Below are 24,856 nucleotides of genomic sequence, written 5' to 3'. Positions count from 1 at the left end.
GCCTCAGTCCCAAAGTCTATATCTTGTTTTATGGGGGATTGTGATGTTTAGTTTAATGTTTCAATTTAGGCTATGGTATCTAGTTATGCAGTCAAACACTGATCTAGATGTTGCTGTGAAGGTATTTTGTAAGTCTGAGAAACATCTACAATCAGCTGACTTTAAGAAGATTCTCCTCAATAGTCTTGAGGAGACTGTCCCTGCTGTGTCCCTTGGAGGCAGAATGTAGCCCTTGGGCCTCATCCAAACAGCTGAGAAGCCACAGAGCTCTGCAGAGGTCAGAATGTTCCACTTTCTTTAACAAGGAAGAACTGAAGGTAAAGGCTTAGGCTTCATCTTTTGTGCTGACATTGATTGGTAGAGGCTGTCTGGATTGCTGCACTGAGAAAGCTGTATCTGGGTAAAGCAGGGTCATGATTGTTTAGTGATTCCTGACACAAGCACAGGTTGGCAAATGGTAGCTCCTAGGGTGTTTGCCATCTCTGGATTCAGTGCTGCTCTAGGGATTAGTGGGCACCTGCGCTACACGCGTCAAGCAGAGCAAAGAAAGAACAAATCCTAGGGTTGTGTGTGAACATCTGATGCCTTGGGGTAAAACTAAAATTAGCCTCCTGATTTCAAAGAGTTAAGTTGGCCAAATTCACTTCTGATGGCTTCCAGCACAGACTCCTGGCCACATTTCACTCCTTGGGGTCTTCTATTTCCCAAAGTATCTGTGTGCTGCAGAATACTGAGTCCCCCACTCAGACAAAACTTTCCTGCAAAGGCCAAACTAGAAGGAATTAGGAATGCAAATGAATTCAAACTCCTGACCAGGGTTAGCAAAATTTTTCTTAAAGGGCCAGATGGTAAATAGATTAGGCTGTCTGGGCCACAGAGATTGTCACCACTACTCAACCCTGCCATTGTAGCGTGAAAGCAGCCACAGACAATACATGAATGAGCATGACTATGTTCCAATAAATCTTTATTTATAAAAACAAGCACTGGGTCCATAAGTTGTAGTCTATCTCTGAACTAGGTTTTGCAGCATATTGTGCTCCTTAATACAAGGTTCCATGGTTAATAAGTTGAGAAAATGTCAGGGAAAACAAAGTGAAACAATTTTCTTGGCTGCAGGACTTCTCAGAGCCTTTACTGTGGCAAGTGGAGGATAAAGTTTAAAGCATTTCCCAAAGTCCTCTGACCATGGAACACCTTTTAACAAAATGCCTATCAACATCTCCCCAAGGCCCCAGAATCATAGTTTAGTAAATGGTATTTTCTTCCATCTGATTTTGGTTAGATTCTGACTTTCTTGCTCGCCTTGAACTATAAATGGGTAACTGCAAATGCTCTCTACTTTCTTTAGAATAACAGTACCTAATAAACAACAAGGATTTACTGTATAGCACAGGGAACTATATTCAATATCTTGTAATAAACTATAATGGAAAGAAGGAAAAATTGATATATACATATATATGTATAACCAAACCACTTTGCTGTACACCTGAAACTAACACAATACTGTAAATCAATTATACTAAAAAAAAAAAAGCATAACTAACCAGCCATCATTTGACTTGTGTTATCTTAATCCTCACAACAATGTTGTGAGTCCTAATATTCCCATTTTAAAGATGGGGAAACTGAGGCTCAGTGAGGTTAATCAGGGTCCCAGAGGGTGAATATCTTATGGGCCTAATCTAATCACGAGCCCTTTAAAAAAAGAAGGGGAAGCCAGGGAGATGTGAAGCACATTCTGGCTTGAAGATAGAGGAGGCCACGTGAACAGACCAGAATGTGGTTTCTGGGAGGTGACAGTGACCCCTGGCCAACAGCCCACAAGAAAACAGGGATCTCAGTCCTACAACCACACAGAACTGAACTCTGCCAACCTGAATAAGCCTGAAAGTCAGTTCTCCTCAAGAACCTCCAGTAGGAGCCCAGCCTAGCTGACACTTTAATTTTGACCTTATGTGACCCTACACAGACAACACGGGCAAGCCCACCTGGCTTTTGACCTACAGAACTGTGAACTAATGAACGGGTGTGTTTTTCAGCCACTGAGTTGGTGGTAATTTGATAGGCAGCAATTGAAAACTAACTCGGGTCCATACTATTGTGATCTCATTTTATAGACGAGGAAGTGAAAGCCCGCAGAGGTGAAGGAACCTGCAGGGTGACACAGCTGGTAAATGGCAAAGGGTTTCTCAAACAGGAGTTGAACCCAGGCAGTCTGGCTTTTTACTGTTACGCTGTGTTTTACATATGTATTTGTCTGCAACAATCTCCAACATAGATGGTTAAGTTAAAAAAAAAGCAAGGTGGGAGCTGTGTATAGAATATTACTGTTTGATTACATGAAGATGAGTAGGGAGAACATATACATGGGTCTGCTTGTATATGTGCATGGTAGCTATGAAAAGAGTCAAGGATGATATGATTATTTCCCGGGGAGGGGGAAATGGGTGTCTGGGGGCAGGACAGGGAAGGAGACTTTTCACCATATATTGTTTTTGGTGTTTTGACTTCTGAACCCTGTGATTGTATAACGCATTAAAAAAATGAAGTATCCTCAATAATGAGAGGAATGGGGAATACTTGGGAGACATGTGAATAGGTGACAAAAACACTCTCAAAAGGGCCCAGTACTGTAGGTAAACTGGTTTGTGGGTATATTAATTTGCTAGGGCTGTCATAACAAAGTACCACAGACTGGGGGGCTTATACAACAGAAATTAATTTTCTTACAGTTCTGGAGACTAGCAGTCTGAGAACAGGGTGCAAGTCCCTTCTGGGAGCTGTAAGGGAAGTATCTGCTCCACGCCTCACTCCTTGGCTTACAGATGACTGTTATCTCCCTGTGTCTTTACGTGGTCTTCCCTGTGTGGTGTGACTGTGTCCTAATTTTCTTTTTATAAGGACACCAGTCATATTAGATTAGGTCCCACCCTAATGACTTCACTTTGATTTAATTACCTGTTTAAAGACTTTCTCCAAATATAGCCACGTTCTGATGCACTACGGGGTTAGGCCTTCAACATATGAATTTTTGCGGGGGACACAATTCAGCCCGTAAAACGAACATTTAATCCAGGGTTTCTCAACCTTGGCACTACTGACATTTGGGCCTGGGTAATTCTTGGTCTCAGGGGACTGTCCTGTGCACTGTAGGATGTTTAGCAGCATCATTGGTCTCTACCCACTAAATACCAGCACCACCCCCCATCCCATTATGACAATCAAAAACGTCTCCAGAAATGGCCAAACGTCCCCCTAGTTGGGAACCACTGCTTTAACACCTTCTAGCCCTGCTGTGTGGGAAGCTGCAGCAAGTACAACTGGCTCTTCCAGAAGTTCTGCACTTTTATACACAGAATGATGTACTGTGAGAACCACAGCTGAGACCTAGCCAACTCAGACCTGCCCTGGTGGAGACCTGCCTCTGCTCAGGAGGGGAGGGGAGAGAGAGAGGAATGACTGACCCCCAGGAGAGAACATGACTCAATCAATGGGAAACCACTTTGAGAGCAAAAGTGCTGGGTTCAGGGCCCAGAAAAGAGGGATTTTAATGGCACAAAAAGCCTCATGAATCCTCTTGGCTCTCACATCCAAGAAAACCACCTTTCTTGCTCTTGTCTGCTTCCCCCTGTACTTAAGACACGAACCACTGGGGCTGAAAGCTCGTGGAATTGCGTCCTGTGGAAACCTCTCATCCAGGGGCTGGCTGTGCAGGCTGCACTAGGGGTCAGCTAAGATGATTTCAGACATGGGAAGGGCTTCCTCCTTCCCGTTCTTATGGGAAAAGACAGGAAGTTGGTCACATGCTGTGTTTTTTGGAGAAACAGGTCAGCTAAACGTTTCCTTGTTTCTGATACAGCTAGTCCTAGTATCCACTCAGCAACTGGATACCCAGCCTTCTACCTTCTGATAACCTTAACGGGATAAAAACAACCATTTAAGAGATGAGGAAGCCAAGGGCTCCAAAGAGTGAGGTCACCTGTCCAAGGTCACATAGGTAGTAAGTCCAAGAACCAGGATTTGAACCCAGTTTTGCTGACTCAAGGCCAGTTTTCTTCCTGCTGTGCAGTGTTTACTCATGACACACCCGCTACTGAGAGTTTTTAGGGAAGTACCTGCTTTTATATTTCTCCATCTGAAAAATGGGCAGAATGGCAGCTGCCTGCTACCTATGCTAGTGAGAGGTTGAACGAACCCTGCCCTGAGAATGTTCTAGAACAATGCTGTCCACTGGAATGTTCTACATCTGCTTTGCTCAACACTGTGGCTATCGAGCAGTGCAACTGAGAGACTGAATTTTAAATTTAATTAATTTAGATGTAAATAGTCACCTGTGGCTTGTGGCTGTCATACTGGACAGTGCATTTCTAGAATCGTAAGCCAAGAGGATTTCATTTTAACAGAAGGAAGGAGCAATGTGGACAAGTCAAGTTTTAAATTATTACTACTATTAATGCCAGGAGTTGGAGTGTCAAGAAAATTTTCCAGGACAAGAAAATTTGCTTTCTTAACTAGGTTGGGGTTAGGTTAAAACAAAAGTTTCACTCGCAGAGAATCAGGGAGTACAAGAAGGTGAGGAGGGCGTCTTACTTGTTTTTATATTCTCAGGGCCTAGCATTGCCTTTGTAAGCAAATAAGTCCCAAATAATGTCCACTGGATTGAGGAGAGAAAGGGGATGTGTCTGAGAAGAACTCTACGTGGTGGGGTAGCAGCAGGCCTAGTTTTAACCCCCTAACAGGAAATTTACACGAGGCTCTTCATTCAGCCCGTAATATCCATGTGTCAAGACAGACCTAACGGTCCTTGTTCTCATGAGTCTATACTTGAATAGTGGGGACAGAAAATAAACACAAGACAATCCAATCATTTCAGATACTGGCACACGTGAGGAGGGAAATAAAATGGGGATGGGGTAATGCAAACTGGGGACCACCACTCTGAACAGGGTGGTCAGGGAGGCGACAGAGTCTCAGAGGAAGTGACACTTGAATGATGGGAAGGGGACAGCCTTGGGAACATAGAGAAAAACCTCCCCAGGCAGAGGGAGCGGTAAGTGCGAAGGGCCTGAGAAGGAAGGTGCTGGCTGGTCCAGGGTGAGCCAAGGGAGAGGACAAGTCCTGGGTGATGAGGTTGGAGAAGTGGGTAGGAGCCTGATCAGGCAGGGCCAAGATGTATGAACTGTGTAAGTTATCTGGATCTATGATGACAAGTGGCTGGTCTAGACACCCGGCCAGTGTGATGGTTTGGGACTGAGGTTATAGATCGGTGGCCGTCATTGTTAACCCACCCCCTTCTTGGCCGGCCAATGAGCATGGCTGTCCTGGGAGGCCCAGGTATGAGAAGATCCCGGACAGACCCTCTGGTGTCCAGAGGCACGTGGGAATCAGCGGCTCACCCAGCCTCACACATCAGGGACCGTGGGGCCATCAAGCAAACCCAAATAGCAGAAGCCCTTCCAATATAATTATAATATTAAAAACCAACCCACCCTCTCAGTGGACGGCATGGAGGCGCAGGAAAGAGCATCTGTGCTGTGAGCCATTAGGGGTCCCTGACAGATGTGCTCCTCTCCCCCCTCCCCCCACCAGCTGCAAATGAAGACCCGTCCTTTTCTTCTGCCCAGACAAGGATTGATGAGGATTCGGGAGAGCACTCAGACAGGCAAGGAAAGGCTGCGAACCTTTTCCAAGCCTGCAATTTATCTTGAGGAGACTATTCACATCACTTTTTACAGGCTGGATTATGCTCTGACCTGGCACATTAATCTCGCCGAATAAAATAATAATAATCAGAAAAAGGGAGCTGGACAGTTGCCAGGGAGGCATTAATAACTGTCGCCCACACCTCGGAGGTGCAGGGAAGGGGTGCCACCTCCCATCCCCGCCCCCTGGCCCCCAGCGGTGCCCGTCGAAAGGGAAGGAAGTGAGGTAGCCATTGCCTGAACTTGGGGGAATTTTATAGAGATGGTGTACGGGGACATCGCTCCTCAGTCAACTCCGAGGAATTTTCCAAGCACATCCAGAGAACTTCCGTGGGAGGGAGTGTGGTCTAGTAACTCCCTCCCAGAGCAAGGGTTCTGGAATCAGATTGCCTGAGTTCAAATCCCCACTCAGCCACTCATACACTGTGTGACCTTGGGCTACTTCTTAACCTCTCACTGCGTTTGTGTTTTCCTCTGGAAAACAGGGATAAAACCAGCAACTGCTGGGAGTGTAAAATGGTGTAGCTGCTGTGGGAAACAGTTTGGTGGTTCCTCAAAAAGTTAAACAGAATTACCATATGACCCAGCCATTCCACTCCTAAGTATTTACCCAGAAAAACTGTGTTCAAACAGATACTTCTACACAAATGTTCAAAGCACTGCTATTCCCAATAGCTAAAAAGTGGAAGCAATCCAAATGTCCATCAGTGGATGAATGGATAAACAAAGGGTGGTCTATCCACACAATGGAATATTATTCAGCCATTAACATGGAACGAAGTGCTGATTTCTGCTACAATGTGGATATATCTTGAAAATATGATGCTAAGTGAAATAAGCCAGACACAAAAGGTCACGTAATGTATGATTCCATTTATATGAAATGCCCAGAACAGGTAAATCCGTAGAGGTAGAAAGCAGATTGGTGGTGGCCAGAGGGAAGGGGGAGTGACTGAATGGGTACGGGGTTTCCTTTTGGGGTGATGAAAATCTCTTAGGACTAGATAGAGGTGATGGTTGCACAGCACCATAAATGTACTGAATGGCACTGAATTGTATACTTTAAAATGATTGCTGGGACTTCCCTGGTGCTCCAGTGGAAGACTCCATGCTCCCAATGCCGGAGGCCCAGGTTCGACCCCTGGTCAGGGAGCTAAGATCCCACATACCGCAACTAAGCCTGTGCACCACAACTAGAGAAGCTCACAGGCCACAATAAAGACCCAGCGCAGCCTCAATAAATAAACAAACAGACAAATAAATAAATAAATGTCAGTTCTTGAAGATCCACCGAAGCCAAAATAAACAAATAAATGTCAGTTCTAATTTATAAAAATAAAATAAAATAAAATAAAATAAAATAAAATAAAATGATTGCTGGTTAATTTGATGTTATGTGAATTTTACCTCAATTTTTTAAAAACCCACAAAACAACAGCACTTGCCTTGTGAGACAGATGTCAGAGGGAAAAGGGTTAGAGCAGGGCCTGGCCCACGTGCAGGGCTGACTCCACATCAGCTGTTCCTATTGCCATCAGCGTTGTTACGCTGAGGTTTGCAAACTCTGGCAGGTTATTTAACTCAGTTTCTGCTCTGTGCAGAGAGATATCAACAGTATCTACCTCCCAGGATTGCTAAGGTTAAACAAGACGATGTCTTCAGTAGACTATAAACTCCATGAGTATGTAGATTTTTGTCTACTTTGTACTTTGATACTGATGTATCCCTGTGCCTAGAACAGTGCCTGGCACACCTCTGGCATTTAGTAACTATTTCTTGAACAAATGGCAGTGCTTAACACACTGCCTGACTCCTGGTAATTGTTCGGCAAGGTTTACTTGCATTTATTACTATCGGTCTGGTTGCTGCATTTCTTTGAAGGTTTGCTGCATGTTCCTTTCTAGCACAGGGAAGTGAGTACTACTTTGCCTTGTAGATTTTGGTGTCTTCATGACAGAGGTATCTGGACACCTACCATATATGAGAGGTTTGAGCTGAGCTGACAATGGAGTCTAAGCTCTCACTGAGGTTACAAGAGGAGGTGATGAGAGTTAGTGTAGCTGTCTAGACTATCAACTCATCCACTCACCCATCCATCTACCAACCTGTCTGTCCATCTTTCTAAATATCCATCTACCCATCTAAATATCCATCCATCCATCCATCCATCCAAGTACCCATCCATCATCTATCTAAATATCCATCCATCCATCTCCCATCCATCTATCCACACAATCACTGGACTATCCATCTGTCCACATATCCACCAACTTTCCCATCCAGCCATCCAATGCATCCATCTACCTATATATCCATTCACCCATCCATCTACCCACCCAAACATATATACATACATACAATGAATGCTTCCGAGTGCACATCAGATGCTGGTGATCCATCAACAAAGAAACCAGATGCATTCATTTCCTGCTGTCACAGAGGTTACAGTCGAGCAGAGCAGGCAGACAATTAAACAAGCAATTACACTCAGGGTGGTGAGTGCTAGAACAGGGGAAGTACAGGATGCTGTGAGAGTCCCCAGTAGGGGCACCATGCCTCACCTGAAGGGGCAGGGGAGATTTCTAAGAGGCTGTGATCTGCAGGAGGAGCAGGAGGTGGTTAAGACACAAGAAAGGAAAAGGGTCTTTGAGGTAGAAGGGCAGCACACAGCTGACTCTGGAAGCTGTAAGGGTTAGTTACTCAGTCTCAGTTTTCTCATCTGGAAAATGGGGATAGAACATCTACCACATGTCAGATTGGCACTAGTTGGTGTATGGAAGGAAATGAAAGAAGAAGGGTCTGGCTGAAGCACAGGGAACAGAGGGAAGAGGGGCAGGAGAGAGTGAGAGGAAGACTAAGGATGCTGGATAGGCAGGTGGGCTGCAAAGCCTCACCTGCTTCCTCTCCAGGCAATGACAACCCACCCCTCATTTCACCCACATACATAAAGTCTTTTTATGTTTGCAGCATCTCAAACGGGGTTTTGTAAACATCTCAATTTTCTAAGGGAAGAAACATGTTCAGGCACATGTAGTGACTCACCCAAGGCCCCATGGCTGGAAAGTGGCAGGGTCAGGAATGGCCCAGGAATTCCGACATCCATTCAGTGCTGGGCAGATGATCTCCTGACGTGGCCATGGCCTTGGGAGTTGGAAGATGTGAATTCTGATTCTATAACTGACCAGCTGGGTGTTTTTTGGACAAAATATCTCACCCCTCTTTCAGCCACAGTACAGGGTAAGTGAAAGAATGGCCACCCAAAGATACCAGGTCCCAAACCCTGGAAGCTGTGAATGTGACCTCATCTGGAAAAAGGGTATTTGAAGACACAATTAAGTTAAGGCTCTTGGCACGGGGAGCGTGTCCTGGATTGTCTGGGTGGGGCCCAAATGCAGTCACATGTATCTGTATGAGACAGATAGAAGGAGACGTCATACACAGCAGAGGCCAGGTGACCGCAGAGGCAGACTGGAGTGATGCTGCCATGAGCTAAGGAATGCTGCCAGCTACCAGAAGCTGGAAGACGCAAGGAAGGATCCTCCCCTAACATCCAGCACCGCCCCCCCCCCCCCCACCTCTGACACCTAGACTTCGTTTCAGTGACACTGATTTTGGACTTCTGACCTCCAGGACTGTGAGAGAACAAATTTCTATTGTTTTCAGCCCCAGGCATGTGGTTATTTATTATAGCAGCCACAGGAAATGAATACAGTGGGCCCTCTGTATCTGCAGGTTCCGTCTGTGGATTCAACCAATCTCACATAGAAAATCCGAGGATGCAGAACCGCAGATGTGGAGGAGCAAATGGAAGGGACTTGAGCGTCCACGGATTTTGGTATCCGAGGAAGATCTTGGAACCAATCCCTCGCAGATACTGAGGGATGACTGTACTCAGCTTTTCATCTAGAAAGTGGTGATAATAATCTCTCTCTCACTCAGAGGGGTGTTGAGAGCCTTATACGAGTCAAGACATGGGAAAGAATCTAGCAAGAACCAGAATGCACTAGGCAATGAGTAACCATTCTCTATCTGTTTTCCTTATCTTTCTCCCATACCCACTGTGAGGTACGGCTTGGGCCCCGAAGCTGAAGCCCTGGGCTGGAGTCCCAACTCCACCACTTAATAGCTGTCTGCCTGCTCAACCTTCCATCTCCTCCTCATGAATGACAGGAACTGTACCTCCCTGAGAGGAACAGCAAGAGGCTACATAAGGTAATGCATACATGAAGTGCTTAGTACAGTCTCAGGTTCACAGTCGGTGCTCAATAACTGCGAGCCATTATTATTCCAGGCAGTCAGTGCGGAGCCAGCTTCCTCACATGCCTGGATTCACGTCTCCTGCCTTCAACAAAGTGCCACAACTGCTATGAAGGAAGAGGTTCAGGGCATCTAGAACCCAAGGGGCACTGAACCCAAGGAGGGGGTCATGGGAACCCTGATTTGTAGCCGGTTGGTCAGAAGTACAGGTGCCAACTTGGGGCTGGTGACTGGCATCTGAAGTGACAGGGGCAGTCTTGCGGGACTGAGACCTTATCCTGTGGGATCTGACACTATCTCGAGGTGGACAGTGTCAGAACTGTGTTAAACTGAAGGATACCCAGCCGGTGTCAGAGAATTACATGATGTGTGGAAAACCCACACATCTGGTGTCGGAGGTATTGAGTGTGTGTGTGTACAGAAGAAACACAGGAGTGTGTTTTTCCTATACACCTGGCCAGTGATTTGATCAGTTGTCACTCAAGACAGATGGTCAATTCCAACCTGCTCTTCTGCCAACCAATGCCTGGGACAAATTCTGAGCTTTCTGACCTAACCGTGACGTCTTCTCCTCACACTGCTCAGTCCTCTGAATTACAATGATTATCCCCCAAGACCTCTTCATCCCAACACCTCCTGTAGGCCTCTCCCTAAGGTACACTCCAAAGCATCACTGCCACCAGTCTGCTTCCTGTGTCCATGGCAGGCGTCACTCATGGATCACAGAGTCCTTTTCTTCTGAGCCACGGTACCCTCTATATAACGTGCCCCAGAAGCCACAAAGAGTCAAAAACCTTTGAGAGCCATCCTTCCCTGGGAGAAGCAGGACCCAGGGCATGTCAATGTGCTTTTTTTCCTTCCTTGGGTGAAATTTAGATGAAAATTGCATCAAGGCCAGCTCTGAACAACAAAACTTAGTAAATGCACTTGGAGAGCAGAGGCGTGACAAGAAGGTGGTGACAATAAAGAATGATGCTCAGCTTCAAGGGATGACAAGAGGTGGGAGACAGGATCTACTAGCTCAGGCTCTGTTCATTTGATGCACTGACATTAGCTCTGCCCAAGTCCAACCTTTCCTTCTCCAGAAGGCATCCTGAAACCCCTGCATGATTGGCGTGATGGGCCTACCTTGGACTTGACGGCCAGGATGATCTTGGGCAGGGCCACGACAAGGCACTTAAGGGCGATGGTGATGTACTTGAGCACAAAGTCTGCGATGCCCACGATCCACAGCAGGTCAAAGAAGTCCAGCGTCTCCAGGTTGGGCTTCAGGAATATGAGGCTGGGGGAGGAGTCAGAGAGTCAGGATGCTCACTTAGGGTCACTGGCCCTTAGGGGCCCGTCTACTCATTCTAGGAGCCTTGTAAATATTACCTGTAGAAAGAGCACTAAGCTGGGAGTCAGATATCTGTGCCCTGTTCCTGAATCTGCTATTAACTTGCTGTGTGACCTCAGGTGGGTATCTTAACCTCTCTGAGCCTCAGTTCCCCTGAGAGTTAAATGATGAGACTGGCCTAGAGCATCATTAGTTAAGGTCCCCTCCAGTTTTATGGGCCACAAAAAGGCTTCACAAGAGGAAACAAAAGGAAGGAAGGAAGGCCGACCAATAACATGAAGGAGGGAGAGAGAGAGAAGGAGGGAGGAGGGATTTAATGTGCAGACGCTGTGCTAAGCAATTTACTCACTGTATCTCATTGTCCTGCAGAGTGAGCACTGCTCATCCCCACTTTATAAATGAGGCCCTGAAGCTTGGAGATGTGAAGTTAAGTTGCCCAAGGTCACACTGCATGATAAGCATATGGGCATCAGTATCAGACAGACTTGAATTTGAATCCAGGCCTCTCCATTACTGGACCCTAGGCAGATAATGTTCTCTCTGTAAGCCTCAGTGTTCTCATCAATAAAATGGGAACCGGTCCCTCCCTCAGTGTTACTGGTGGGATTCAATGAGATAATAGGTATACTACTGACTCTGTCATGCAGCAGTGATAATGATAACAACATCTCTACGGGGCAGGCACTGTTATCTACCCATTTTGCAGATGAGAAAAAAGAGGCACAGAAAGGTAAATGAACATGCACAAGGTCCTACAAATATGATGGAACGGTGGTGGATTCGAACCCAGGTGTCCTGGCTACAGCTACTGCTCTCAGTCCTTATTCCACAGCAGTACTACTTGGAGTGTGTAAACCCATTTTACCCATCCGTGACCAGGTAAGTCACACTCAATTTCTGTACTTCCCTCACTGGGGACAGACAACAAGTCATTCTCGAATTGGCACTGATCCATAGACCACATGCTGAGTAGTACCGCTCTCCATCACCTCTGTGGAAGATGATGTTAATCGTATTAATAATATCTCGGCTTTCTACAGCATGCTGGCCCTAGTCTACATGCTTTGCATGTCTCAAGTCATTTCATCTTCCCAAAGGCTCTACGTGGTAGGCACTATGATTATCGCATCTTGAGCTGGGGAATCTGGAGCGCTTCGACGTGGAGTCACCGCCCACGGCATCTCAGCTAGAATGTGGAGCTAGGATTGGAACCAGCACCCAAACTGTGCTGGTCCCCTCGCTTTTCCTCTCGCCAGATTAGAGGCTCCAAGCAAAGGCCACTCCGAGTCCTGCCTGTCCACCAAAAAGCAGGGGACAGTGCACACAGCCCAGAGTGAATGCTTTCTAAACGCTTCCCACATACTCTGCTGGGCTGGTGGAAAACGGTGCAAACTGAGGCCCCCTGAGGAGAGCATCCTAGGGATGAACTGGTCTGTTTTTGTACTTTTATTTTTAAAAGTCAATTTCTATTTTGAAGAGCGAGAGTAGGGTTAAATCAATGAAAATAATCTATTTTTGCAATCTCTCATGATACCTTTGGTGTCCTTCCACATCTGAGCCCTGTCTCTGTGGGATGCCTCGTCTGCAAGTCTGAGTGGCATCCGAGTTACCATATGGGGAGAGGCTGGCAGCCCTGAGCTCCCCTTTTTGTCTCTGCTCTTGTCCCTCCCTGGGCACAACCCAGGCTGGCTGGTTCACTTCCATGCCCTGCTTCTCTATTATGCATCTCTGATCGCAAAAGAAATGAAGATCTGCCCTTCATTTTCCATTTGATCTCAGAGACACCGATCTGTTAAATTCACCCACGTAGGTTTTAGTTCATTGTCTTAGAGTTTTTTCTGTTTTGGCTTTTGGAGCCAGAAAGATGCCCAAGTGTTTTTCCGCAGATTGATCACTAAGTCCACTTATTTCTAACGTACACTATGAACTTTAATGGATGGATATATTTTATTGTCAGTTTTCTGCCCCATTAGCCATCACCCCCAATAGACAAAGTAATTTATCATAAAAGAATAATATTATGATATGATTATGACATATCAAATGTTTCAGTTTGCCCAGTACTTTTCACATATTATTAACATTTGGCCTCTCTGATAATTAGCCTGTGGGTGGGTAATGACCTTCAGGTGGGTAAGGCAGAAATTAACTTGCTCTCGGTTTCACTAATGCAGAAACTAGGCGAGGTTCGAAAAGGTTCCACTGTTTGCCGAAGGGCACAAAGCTGGTACGTGGCAAGACTAAGAACCTCGGACACTGGTCATCAGACTTCAAATCCTGGAATGATTCAAAGTCTGTTACCTACTGGGACTAAGGCTTATTAGAAAGGGTTTCATTAGGCCAAAGTTTCCTCACCTGTAAAACAGGGACAGCAATACCCTGCTGAGTGGGAGGGCAAAATAAGATAATGGCTATTGGTAGCATGTACAAACCCACTCTAGACCACTGACATCAGTAAGGAAGGAGGCTCAGCTCTGCTGCTTTTCTCCGAGTCACTCTCTTTCTCTTTGTGTGCTGCCGGTTTGACTCAGCACTGGTTTCATGAGGGCACAGAGGTCTGAGCCGTGAATGTGATCATGCCCAGAGAATGGCATGAGCTGGAAATTCCTCCAAGGTTCTGGGAGACTCCATCTCCTTTACCCTCCACCAGGACCTTGATCTTCTGGGCCAGGCAACTAATGCAGTGTGCGGGAGGCATGCTGATGCCTTGGAACTAACTTCCCAAATTGCTTTCATGCAACTTCGGGTGGCCCCAGAAAGTGGTGAAACGGGTCACTCCTCAAAGTCCATTTTTAAAACAGATGGGCATGATCTGAAAGCTTGGCTTGAGTTTCAACCCTGTGCCAGAGACCATTACTGGCCAGTCCTCCCCCACCACGCACTATGTGGCTACTAGAAAATGCAAAATTACACATGTGGCTTGCATCATATTTCTATAAAGAATTATGCTCTAGGCACGTGTATATGACAACAGGGTGGGATGTGAAAGTTACAACATGACCTAGAGCTACTGCATTGTTCTCAAATGAAGGGGCTGTGGGTCCTGAGTCCAACAAAGCCCCCCACTTTCTCACTGGGGGTCAGACTCCCCTGCTCACCTGTTATACAGCTGCTGGGAACTGAACGTGTAGAGCACATACAGGGTGTTCCCCGCCAGAAAGGCTAAGATCCACAAAATGACCAGCACCGACCTCTTCTCCTAGAGACAAAGCAAGAGATCTGTGGAGATGCTGAAACACCAAAGGTGCACCTGGCAGGATATTCCAGAATGTTCCCTGACAAAGGGCAAATTTTCCCTTTCTCAAAGGTTTGGAGGAAGCGGGGCTAATGGTGAAAGGAAGGGCGTTGGCATCTTTCCATCCCACTGGAACCTAAGGGATGGTTACAGAGAAGGTAACAGAAATGTGTGAACCTGCTTGGAGAACAATCCAGAGAGTCAGGAGGGCACCACGGTTAGCAAATCAGACTCTGGAGCTGGGTGGCCTGGGTTCAAATCCTTGGTCTATTATCTGGAGGCTGTCCAACCCTGGGCAATTACTTAAACTGTCTACATTTCTCTGTAAAATGGGTATACATTGTATCTCTCTTCTAGAGTCTGAGAATTAATGTACATGAACTGCTTAGAACAGTACCTGGCATGTAAGAAATGTTAGTTTACATATACTGTTAGGAACTGAGGCACAGAGAAACTAAGTAACTCTGGCTCAAGGGCACATGTTTTAAGCTCCAGTGTCCTCATTAAAAAATGAGGTTTGGGGACTTCCTGGTGGTGCAGTGGTTAAGAATCCGCCTGCCAATGCAGGGGACATGGGTTTGAGCCCTGGTCCGGGAAGACCCCACATGCTGTGGAGCAGCTAAGCCTGTGTGCCACAACTACTGAAGCCCATGTGCCAGAGCCCGTGCTCCACAACGAGAAGCCACTGCAATGAGAAGCCCGCGCACCGCAACGAAGAGTAGCCCCCGCTCGCCACAACTAGAGAAACCCCGCGTGCAGCAATGAAGACCCAACGCAGCCAAAAATAAATAAATAATTTTTTTTTTTTAAATGAGGTTTTGTTAAGGATTAAGTAAACTTGATAAATGTAAACATTCAGTCTGGTACAGGCTCACATTTCAGGCTCACTAAATGGTAGGACTTGTTGTTCTGACTTTACAACCCAGCAGTAGATTCAGATCGACAGGTTGGAAACTTCTGTTCTAACTTTTTCCGGCATGGACCTTTGGGCTACTGCCCTGGACTGACCATTTAAAATAGGGCCACATTTATAGGATTAAATTCAAACTCATACACATGGATGTCAAAGCCCTTTGCAACCTAGCCCCGTTTCTCTTTCTCCAGCCTTGTTTCTGATTAGTCCCCAGGAAGACAAGCTGGGAAACCTTCTCAGTTGGCTGTTTCTCAGTAGTCTCTCAGCCTGACAGCAACCTAAGGAAATTTCTAGACGAGGCGTAGAGCAGGGCATTCCTGCCTGTGTACCCTGGGATACATAATCAGACCCCCGTGCTGCTGACAAGCTGAAAAGCTTGTCTTTTCCTGGACCAGGGCGGCTGCATTGCTGGAATAAGATGAGGTCATAACTTTCCCAGTGTAACCTTCCCTGTGGTTTCGGTAAATGCTCCACCGTCTCCAGACACAGCTCAGTGCTCGACACACTGTTACAACACACATTTCCAGAGTGCAGACAAAATAAATGCATCTCCATCCACCCATTATTCCAGGAGGGGTCAAGGTTAACGGCCTGAGAAACCACCTCCAACCAACCAACTGCTCTTATCAATGTGATTAATCCACACGGCAGCCCTTTTTATGCCAATAAATAATAGATTCCGGTTTAATCCCCTGTAAATCCAAACCAAAAGTGGAAGAGAAAGGGAATTAGCAATGCTCCGAGAAGCCAGACTCTGAAGGACAAATGGGGTACTTCTCTAGTAGTAAGTTGAGATTCCTAAACTTACTAAGAGTCATGCAGACTCTCTTCCACTGAAATATACACAGACAGGCAAATCATCACCTGTGTCTTCATAGGGTTCAAAGACCCCCAGAAGCCTGTTCATGGATACAGGCATCCCCTTGCCCCTAAAATTCAAGTCAAGGCACCACACGGATGTTGCTGCATCTGAGAAAGAGCCACAGCCCCAATAGTCTCCACTATGACATTGAACCTGCTGTTCTAATAGCAGCAGAAAGGGGTCTGCACGAAGAAGATGAAACTAAGGGTCAAGAAGAACCTCTGGCTCCATGCCCAACTCCAGACTTCAATGTGCTCATGTATCAAATAAAGACTGAGCTGGCATCTGTGCCTCATGGACGCCTAGGTGCTTCTGAGAAAGCAGATGACCCCAGAGCAAGGTCAGAGAGGATGGTGGCTATTATAGGATCACGTGCGCAGCAGAAAACAGGCTTGTTAAAAATAGCTCAATTAAGTTGTTCCTATGAGCCAGGCACTGCACTAAACACCTTCCATGCACCATCTCATTTAATCCTCTCGATGGGTGTATGAAGTTGGTGTGGCAGTTCCTTTTCCAGAGGTGGCACCTGAGGCTGTGATCAGTGAGGTAACCCAAGGGCTTGCAGGAGGGTGGAGGAGCTGGAATTTGAATCTGGGTGGTAGTACAGGCTCTGGGCTCAATGCCTGGGTTCATATCCTGATGCCACCCTTCACGCTGGCTGTGTGGCCTTAGGCAAGAAACTTATGTCTTAGCCAAGAAATTCTGGGCCACTATTTCCTCACTGGGAAAATGAGTTCAGAATGATTTTGCCTCCCTCCCAGGTTGCTGGGATGAAACTGCGAGAGGAGCTGTGTAGTGGGTCCAGCACCGTGCTGGACATGGTTAGTGCTCGCCAGATACCAGAGGGCATTCGGGATGACGGTGGTGAAGCCGTACGGCCACCCAGCAGTGCCCGTGGGGCGGCCTTAACCATGGGCGTGGGTTGGAAGTGAGCTAACTGATTGAATGCCGGGAGGATAAGGGGAATGGGCCAGGGGCACATGGGGAGAGGCTGCTGTTGGAAGGGAGAAGGATGGCACATCCGGGGATCTGCCCAGGGTGGGAGGCAGAAGAATGGCCTCCCAAAGGTGTTCCTGTCCCAATCCCTGCAACCTGTGAATATGTTAGGTTACACAGCAAAGGGCAATAAAGGTTGCAGGTGGAATCAAGTTTGCTAATCAGCTGACCCTGTGTGAGGGATAGTCTCCTGGATTATCCAGGAGGGTCCAATGTAATCACAAGGGTCCGTAAAAGTGGAAGAGGGAGACAGAAGAGGAGAGTCAGAGGGAGATGTGTCTATGGAGGGATGGTCACAGAGATACAACGTTGCTGGCTCGAAGAAGGAGGAAGGGGCCGTGAGCCAACGAATGTGGGTGACTTCTAGAACCTGGAAAAGGCGAGGAAAGAGACTGTCCTCTGAACCCTTCAGAAGGAACACAGTCCTGTTGACACTCTGATCTTAGGCTAGAGGGACCCACTTCAGGCTTTGATCTACAGAACTGCGAGTAATCCCTTTGTGTTGTTTTAAGCCACCGAGTTTGTGGTCATTTGTTACAGCAGCCCCAGGACAGTAATTTACCAGGTGACTCACCTTTAGAGAGACCTGCTCCCGGAGCGTGGAGTTGGCATAGGCGAAGGTGCTGGCCATCCCGATGCACACAGCAATGCCTGCAGGACAGAGGAGGGGCCGAGACTACCCACTTAGACTTGTCAGACCTGGCCCGGGCTTACTACGGACAATCCCTGGTCCCCTCGGGGTTGACATGCTAACCACAGAGGAGAGAGAAAAATCCCATTTCTGGGGCATTTGGGCTGCCATGTATATCACTGGGAACCCCAAGCCACTCTGAGAAGAGGCCTCTGACTTAGGGATGGGATTGAGGCCCGCCACTGTGGGCGTATTTTATAGAACCAGTTAGAAGCATGGGCTGTGCAGTCTGGTAAGACCTGTGTTCAAATCTCGGCTTGGACTAATCACTGCACCTCTCTGAGCCCCAGTTTCCTCCTCTGTAAAACAGACAGAATAATAACAGTACTTAACTCAAGGAGGGATACTGCTTACAGTGTACAATCTCTAGAAGTTAGTAAGTGGTGCCTATTATTATTTCTACTTCCAAAAAGAATCTGAGGCGTGTTATTTGTAATAAAAGCATATGTAGAAAAAGACCACAACACCATAAGAAATTGAAGTTTCATGTTAAAGGGGAAAGAATTCCTAGCTGACAGGAAAACATGACCCTTGCAGAGTAGGGAAAAAGAACTGAATTTTATTCCACAATTTAGCAAGCTACTATCTTGGAATTCTCCCTAAATAGGGATTTTCGAATCCTACTTTTTGTTCCCTGTGGAAAGGATTCTGCTTTCACATGACATGCACAGTTCCCAAGCTTGGAGTTCACTTTTACTTTTTAAATAGTACATGTATTCCAGGCATTCTTCCAGATCTTCTTTGTAAAAGATGTGTCTCTTCATTAAAAACATATAAAATCAAAACCAGTAACCCCACAATCTCTTCTTGTACTATTCTCTTTGATCAAACAAAAAAACCTGCCAACTGAGAAACAAAATGACCAAACTTGAGAATAAAAATTAGTGGTGAGTTTGCTGGAATTCAGGGTAAGGGAGAACATGCCAGGTTCCATTTCTAGGAATAAAAAGCGAGGGACTGACATGGTAGCACCCCAAAAAGGAAGGAGTGATCTGAGTCAGCTGGAACCCACCAGAAAGGGGCAAATGAGACACAAACGATGGCCTAAACTCCTCTAGATATTTCTTGTGGGATGTAATAAGCCATGAGACAGTAATTAGTACCGTAATTTCTACCATAAGATAAAAACAATAGCCTAAACTCTCCAGGACACAGCAACATCATGATCTAATAACAGTACGTAACAGATAATAACAACAGTGGACCAGAAGCCACAGTTATTGACTGTTAAGTGTGTGTCAGGTACTAGGCTAAGCACTTTATGAATCATTATCTTACTTCCTAATAATAATATTAGGTAGTATTTACTGAGCACTTGCTATGTGCAGGGTTCTATGTTAGGTATCTTACATGTATTAATAATGAATATAATAAAAATAATAATCTACACTTGCATAGCACTTACTCTCTGCCAGGCACTGTCCTAAGTGCTTTACATATGTTTACTCATTTAACCTCACTCAATCTCGCAAAGGCAGATGCTGTTCATATACTATAATAGTATCTGTAACATACTATTAGAGTCTATGTATAGCTATAATACATATGTAATAGTATTTGTAACAGTACATACACTATTTTAACCCCCATTTTATGGATGATTGGACTGAGGCACAGAGAGGTTAAATAATGTACCCAGCGTCACACAGCTAGGAAGGGGGCAGAGCCCAGGTTCAGACCCAAGCAGTCTGAACTCCTGGGTAGTACACTCTATTCCTTCACATCACCCAACCAGCTGTGGGAGTTTCTACCACAACCCCGCTGGAGAGATGACGAATCTGAGACTCAAAGAATATGAGTGGCTTGCCCCAAGTCACACAGCTAGTCGGCCAGGATTTGAACCCAGGTCTGACTCAGAATCCTGGACTCTCAAGGACTTTGCACCGTAAGGACCTCTACTGCCTTCCCTTGGCACTTGGGATGGAGACGCCATCCCCCTACCCAATGGGTGAGGCGGCAGTCTTTGCGCCCTGCATCCCTCCACACTCACCAAGCTTATGTTGGAAGCACACTTTGGCCAGCAGGATGAGGATGAAGGGCAGTCCTTTCTGGAGCCAGCAGATCACGGCCTTCAGCTCGGACAGGGCTGGGGCGGGCGTCCCCGGCTGCTCGTCTCCCGCCTCGTCGGAGTGCGCGCGGTGGTCCCCGCCCACGTGCTGCAGCAGGGAGCCCCCGCGGTGGCCGCCGTGGTGGAAGTGGTGGTGGGGCTGGCGGTGGTGGTAGGCGCCCCCCTCACCGCGGCCCCCACCTTCCTCCCTGGACGTGGGCATCTGGAGGAACACGTCCCCGCCGCCCGCCGCGGCCCCCAGCACCAGGCTGGACGGGAAAGGGGTGGCGGGGAGGCTGCCTGTCGGGAGGCCCGATAAGCCGGAGAAGAGCGCTGGCGGGGAGGCCGCTTCTGCCTTCAGACTCTCAAAGACTCCGCCTTCGTCCACACTCGCCTCAGAGCTGAGCGCTTGACTGCGATTTCTGGGCCAGAAGGGAGGAGAAAGCCGCCACCAAGTCAGGCAGTGGAGGATGGGGGGCAAGGGACCCTATCAGTGATGTTAGGGGCCGAATTGGGGCCCCTGCCCCAGGAAAATCGTATGTTGAGACCCTAACCCCCAGTACCTCAGCCTGTGACAGTTTTTGAAGACAGTGCTTTTGCAGAGGTAAGTGAAAATGAGATCATTAGGGCCAGCCTTAATCCAATATGACTGGTGTCCTCATAAGAGGAGGAAATTTGGACATAGACGTGCGGGAGGGAAGACGATGTGAAGACACAGAGAGAAGGTGCCCATCTGTGAGCCAAGAAGAGAGGCCTCAGAAGAAACCAACCCTGCCGATGCCTTGATCTTGGACCTCCAGCCTCCCGAATTGTAGAAAATAAATTTCTGTAGTTTAAGCCACCTAGACTGTGACACCTTGTCACCCTGCAGCGCTAGCAAACTAATATAAGTAATAATAGCAACAGGGTCATAATCTTTACTGAAATTTTACTACGTGCCAGATACTTTTCTAAGTGCTTTCCATCAATTAACTCATTAAATCTTCCTATCAACCCTGTGAACTAGGTACTAATAATACCAACGTACAGATCAAGAAACTGAGGCACAGAACAAAGTAACTTGTCCAGGATCACACAGCTGGTAAGGTATGGAACAGGGAAGAGTCAAACCCAGCAAGGCCACCTCTGGAGCCTGCTTTCTTAACCACCATACTTTACTGAAAAGGGAGCGCAGAGTCCTCTGATTCTAGAATAACCTCAGAAACTCAGGTACCCCTGGTTCTGTAATCTCCAAGTTCAATGATTCCCAGTTCCCAAGAGGATCCACCTTGGTCACAACTGGTATTTGGAGGGCAGCAGAAAGTAATGGGAAGAAGATTTAATTGGAGAAGCCCACATGTGAACCCTAGCTCCACCCTTCCCAGGGGTCTTAACAATCCTACACTCAGTTTTCTCACCTGGAAAATGGGTATAAACACCATTCATGCATAGAATTCCTGGGGATCAAATTTAGAATACCCCTTTCAGTGTACCTCGCACTTAGTAAGTGGGAACTATTATCTCTAATCCCTATGGAAAACCTCCAGGGCTAACTGCCATTTCTAGTTCCAAGCACAGGCCTGTTGTACTGGAATCAGGTAAAGGATGCTGATGCTCTCTCAGAGCCATTGCTGGAGGAGCAGAGCGCCTAGAGGTACCCTTCCGAGAATGGTGAGCCCCAAACTGGGTGCACTTTCCCATGAACACCATGCCCTGGAGTTCTGGATGTCATGTGTCTTCTCTTGGGCTTGTCCTTTTCGAATGCAATCAGTCTACACAACAGGTGGAGCTGATTAGCTCAATGTGCTGTGTCAGTGGGAGGGGCAAAGAGCCACCCTCCCCTCCTTATCTCACCCCAGAGTAGGGTTCCCAAGGAACGTCCACAGACCCCTACGGTACTCTAAATACATCCTGAGTTTACTGAAAGTGAGTGCTGAGCTCCACTCATCCTGTGGACCCCACAACCCAGGGCATACAACCCAGGTGCTTAATAAAAGTATGCTAGTTATCGGGCTTCTCTGGTGGCGCAGTGGTTTAGAATCCGCCTGCCAATGCAGGGGACACGGGTTTGAGCCCTGGTCCGGGAAGATCCCACATGCCGCAGAGCAACTAAGCCCACGTGCCACAACTACTGAGCCTGCGCTCTAGAGCCCGCGAGCCACAACTACTGAAGCCTGCGTGCCACAACTACTGAAGCCTGTGCGCCTAGAGCCCGTGCTCCGCAACAAGAGAAGCCACCGCAATGAGAAGCCCGCACACCGCAACGAAGAGTAGCCCCCGCACCGCAACGAACGGTAGACCCTGCTCTCCACACCTAAGGAAACCCTGCACGCAGCAACGAAGACGCAACGAAGACGCAACGCAGCCATAAATAAATAAATTAATAATAATAATTTAAAAAGTATGCTAGTTACCATCCAGGCACAAAATGGCCCCAGAGGGAGGCTGCAGGGGAGGTTTTACACTGCTTTCACACTTGATCTTATGTAATCTATTCTCCATCAGACAAGGGTGCATTAAAAAAAAACCAAAAAAAACATGTATTTGATTATTTCACTAACCCACTAAAAGGGCTGCCCATTCTAAACTCCTTCCTGCAGTCTCAGATAAACCCTAAAGATAGGGACTAATATCATTTCCATTTTACAGATAAAGAAACTGAGGCTTAGAGAGATGAACTTGCCAGATATCTTGGATTATCTTGCCCTGAACTCCAATCTCACCATGTGCCCTTTTCTTACTGCCCAAGGGCTTCCAGGGCCCTTGCCCAGGCCATCCCCTTCATGGGCTGTCCCCCTGCCCCACCCTGTCCCACCTAGGTAACTTACGCTCATCCCTCAGATTCTGGCTAAAAATCTCTCTTGCTTGGTGGAGCCTTCCCTACCTCGTGGACAACAACAGTCTCCTTGCTCTTTGTCCTCACTGCACTCTACCCTCCCCTGCACAGGACCGATCATATTTATTGTTTTACTCCTTACCTGTGACTCTCAACCCTGGGTGTACATTATAATAACTCGAGGGAGCTTTTGAAAAATACAGGTGCCCTGGACCCAATGTTGACCAACTGAATCAAAACCTTTGGGGTTGGGCCTCAGCACCGCTATTTCTTCAGAGTCTTCCGGGTGATTCTAACATGCAGTCAGCACTGAGAACGGCACTTGAGACTGGGCCCTGCTCCGTAAGGTCAAAGACCATGACTGTTTGCTCCCCACTGGATTACCACTACCCAGCACAATGTACCTCGTGCATAGAACATGCTCAATATTATTTGAAAGAGTGAATGAATAAGCATACTAAAGGCTCTGAGAAGGCCTGCAACTGAAAAAATTAACTTTGTTAAACCTAGTGTTTCCCAAACTTATGTGACCATGGAATTAGTTTCTTCCATGGAAAACCTATTCAATCTTGTAGAATACCTGTGAAACCCAGCAGGGGAGATGCCGGTCTGGAGAAATCTTGGGGTTGGCTTCGCTGGCCTTACAAACTTGAGGTGGGGGTAAGTTATCATAAACCACCAGGTTTACACCCCAGCAAGGGAGGGAACTTGAAGATGGTTACCCACCCCCCTACCTCCCATGGCCCATCCCTCCTGGCTCCAAAAGCCCAGGAAATGAGTGGTCCCATTCTCTTGGGTTTGGGATAATAACAAAAATAGTATTAATAATGACAACAACAACTAACACCATGGCTATGATCGTCAAGGGGACTTGAGCTTTTTCTGCACTTCAAGAAGCTGAGCTCAGAAAGCAGGAGTCCTGGCAGGTGCCCACAGTGGCCGCCCTCTCTCCCCCACCGTCCCACAGGGACCTGGAAAGCCTCCTGTCTGCCTTGAGCTTGCCAGCACTCTGAGTCCACTGGGCTCAGGGGGCCTCCAGTACAACAACCAGGGAAGACTCAACCCACCAAGGACCTTTACATAGCTGGCCTCCCTCTCTAGGCCTAAACGGGAAAGAATATTCCTTGAGGGGCAGAGGCTGAGCTTCCAACTTAACCACTTAAAAGGCTAGAACGTGAGGTAGCCCGGGAGAAGAGTGAATCCACCCAGATAGGAGGCAGATGAAATGTGGTATCTCAAAGCACAGACTTTGCAGGGGTCAAATGGACCAGGGACTGAATCTCAGTCCTGCCATTTCCTGGCTTTGTGACTTCAGGTGACTTACCCTCTCTGAGCCCCAGTTTCCTCATCGATAAAATGGTGATAAAAACAGTCCTCACTTCCACAGGCTAATGTGAGGGTGACACAAATAAGCACACAATACACAGCGGCCATTATTTCTCCAGCATGGTCTCTGTCCTCAAAGCCCTCACCGTTCATTTGAGAGCAAAGAGTAATTCTGTCCTCAGAGGCTGGAAAAGCTCCAACAGCCATGCTTATTAAATGCCGGGTTCCGTGTTTGTGTATCTTCACTCATTCATAAGCAAACCTGAGTTTTGCTATCTGCCATTTATAGATGGGGAAACTGAGGCCTAGAGGTGAAGGTGCTTGCCAAAGGCAGCAAAGGGGGAAGTGGCTGAGCTGGGATTTTGGCCAAGGGTTGTCTGACTTAAGGCCAGTGCCCTTCCCCGCAGAACAGGCAGGCTTGATGGAAAACTCAATACTGGACTGGCGGGTGCTTTGTGATAGTGCGGCCAATCTCAGGAATCGCAGGGGACTTGAAATGGGCTGCAAGGGAGGAAAAGCTTGGCTGCCTGTTCCTTGGATGTGCGGTCCAGCATGGTGAGGGGGTTGTGGCTGGGAGGCTGTCACAGCCTGAGAACAGGTCCCCATGGTCTGTGCCCTCTTTGGCTGAGGTAGATGGAAGTTCTAGCTTATTAGTGTTTTAACTGCATTT

The 24,856-nt window shown here is 47.2% G+C and overlaps 1 protein-coding gene across 4 annotated transcripts in view; it reads right to left on the bottom strand.

Annotated features, from left to right (window-relative positions):
* The window catches only part of RNFT2 (ring finger protein, transmembrane 2), a 60,284-nt gene that overhangs the window by 31,968 nt on the left and 3,460 nt on the right, over nucleotides 1-24,856 (bottom strand). For all 4 annotated transcript variants that reach the window (XM_027124684.1, XM_027124686.1, XM_027124685.1 and 1 more), the window contains 4 exons: nucleotides 19,989-20,467; nucleotides 17,882-17,958; nucleotides 14,400-14,500; nucleotides 11,094-11,247 (listed from right to left, as the gene is read on the bottom strand). In XM_027124684.1, the coding sequence (XP_026980485.1) occupies nucleotides 11,094-11,247; nucleotides 14,400-14,500; nucleotides 17,882-17,958; nucleotides 19,989-20,467 (811 nt within the window). The remainder of the gene's footprint in view (nucleotides 1-11,093; nucleotides 11,248-14,399; nucleotides 14,501-17,881; nucleotides 17,959-19,988; nucleotides 20,468-24,856) is intronic.

This window comes from Aethalodelphis obliquidens, unplaced genomic scaffold (assembly GCF_003676395.1).
Source record: "Aethalodelphis obliquidens isolate GAN/ISIS:26980383/991018 unplaced genomic scaffold, ASM367639v1 scaffold28, whole genome shotgun sequence".
Taxonomy (NCBI): domain Eukaryota; kingdom Metazoa; phylum Chordata; class Mammalia; order Artiodactyla; family Delphinidae; genus Aethalodelphis; species Aethalodelphis obliquidens.
This window is presented reverse-complemented; position numbering and strand designations above follow the sequence as displayed.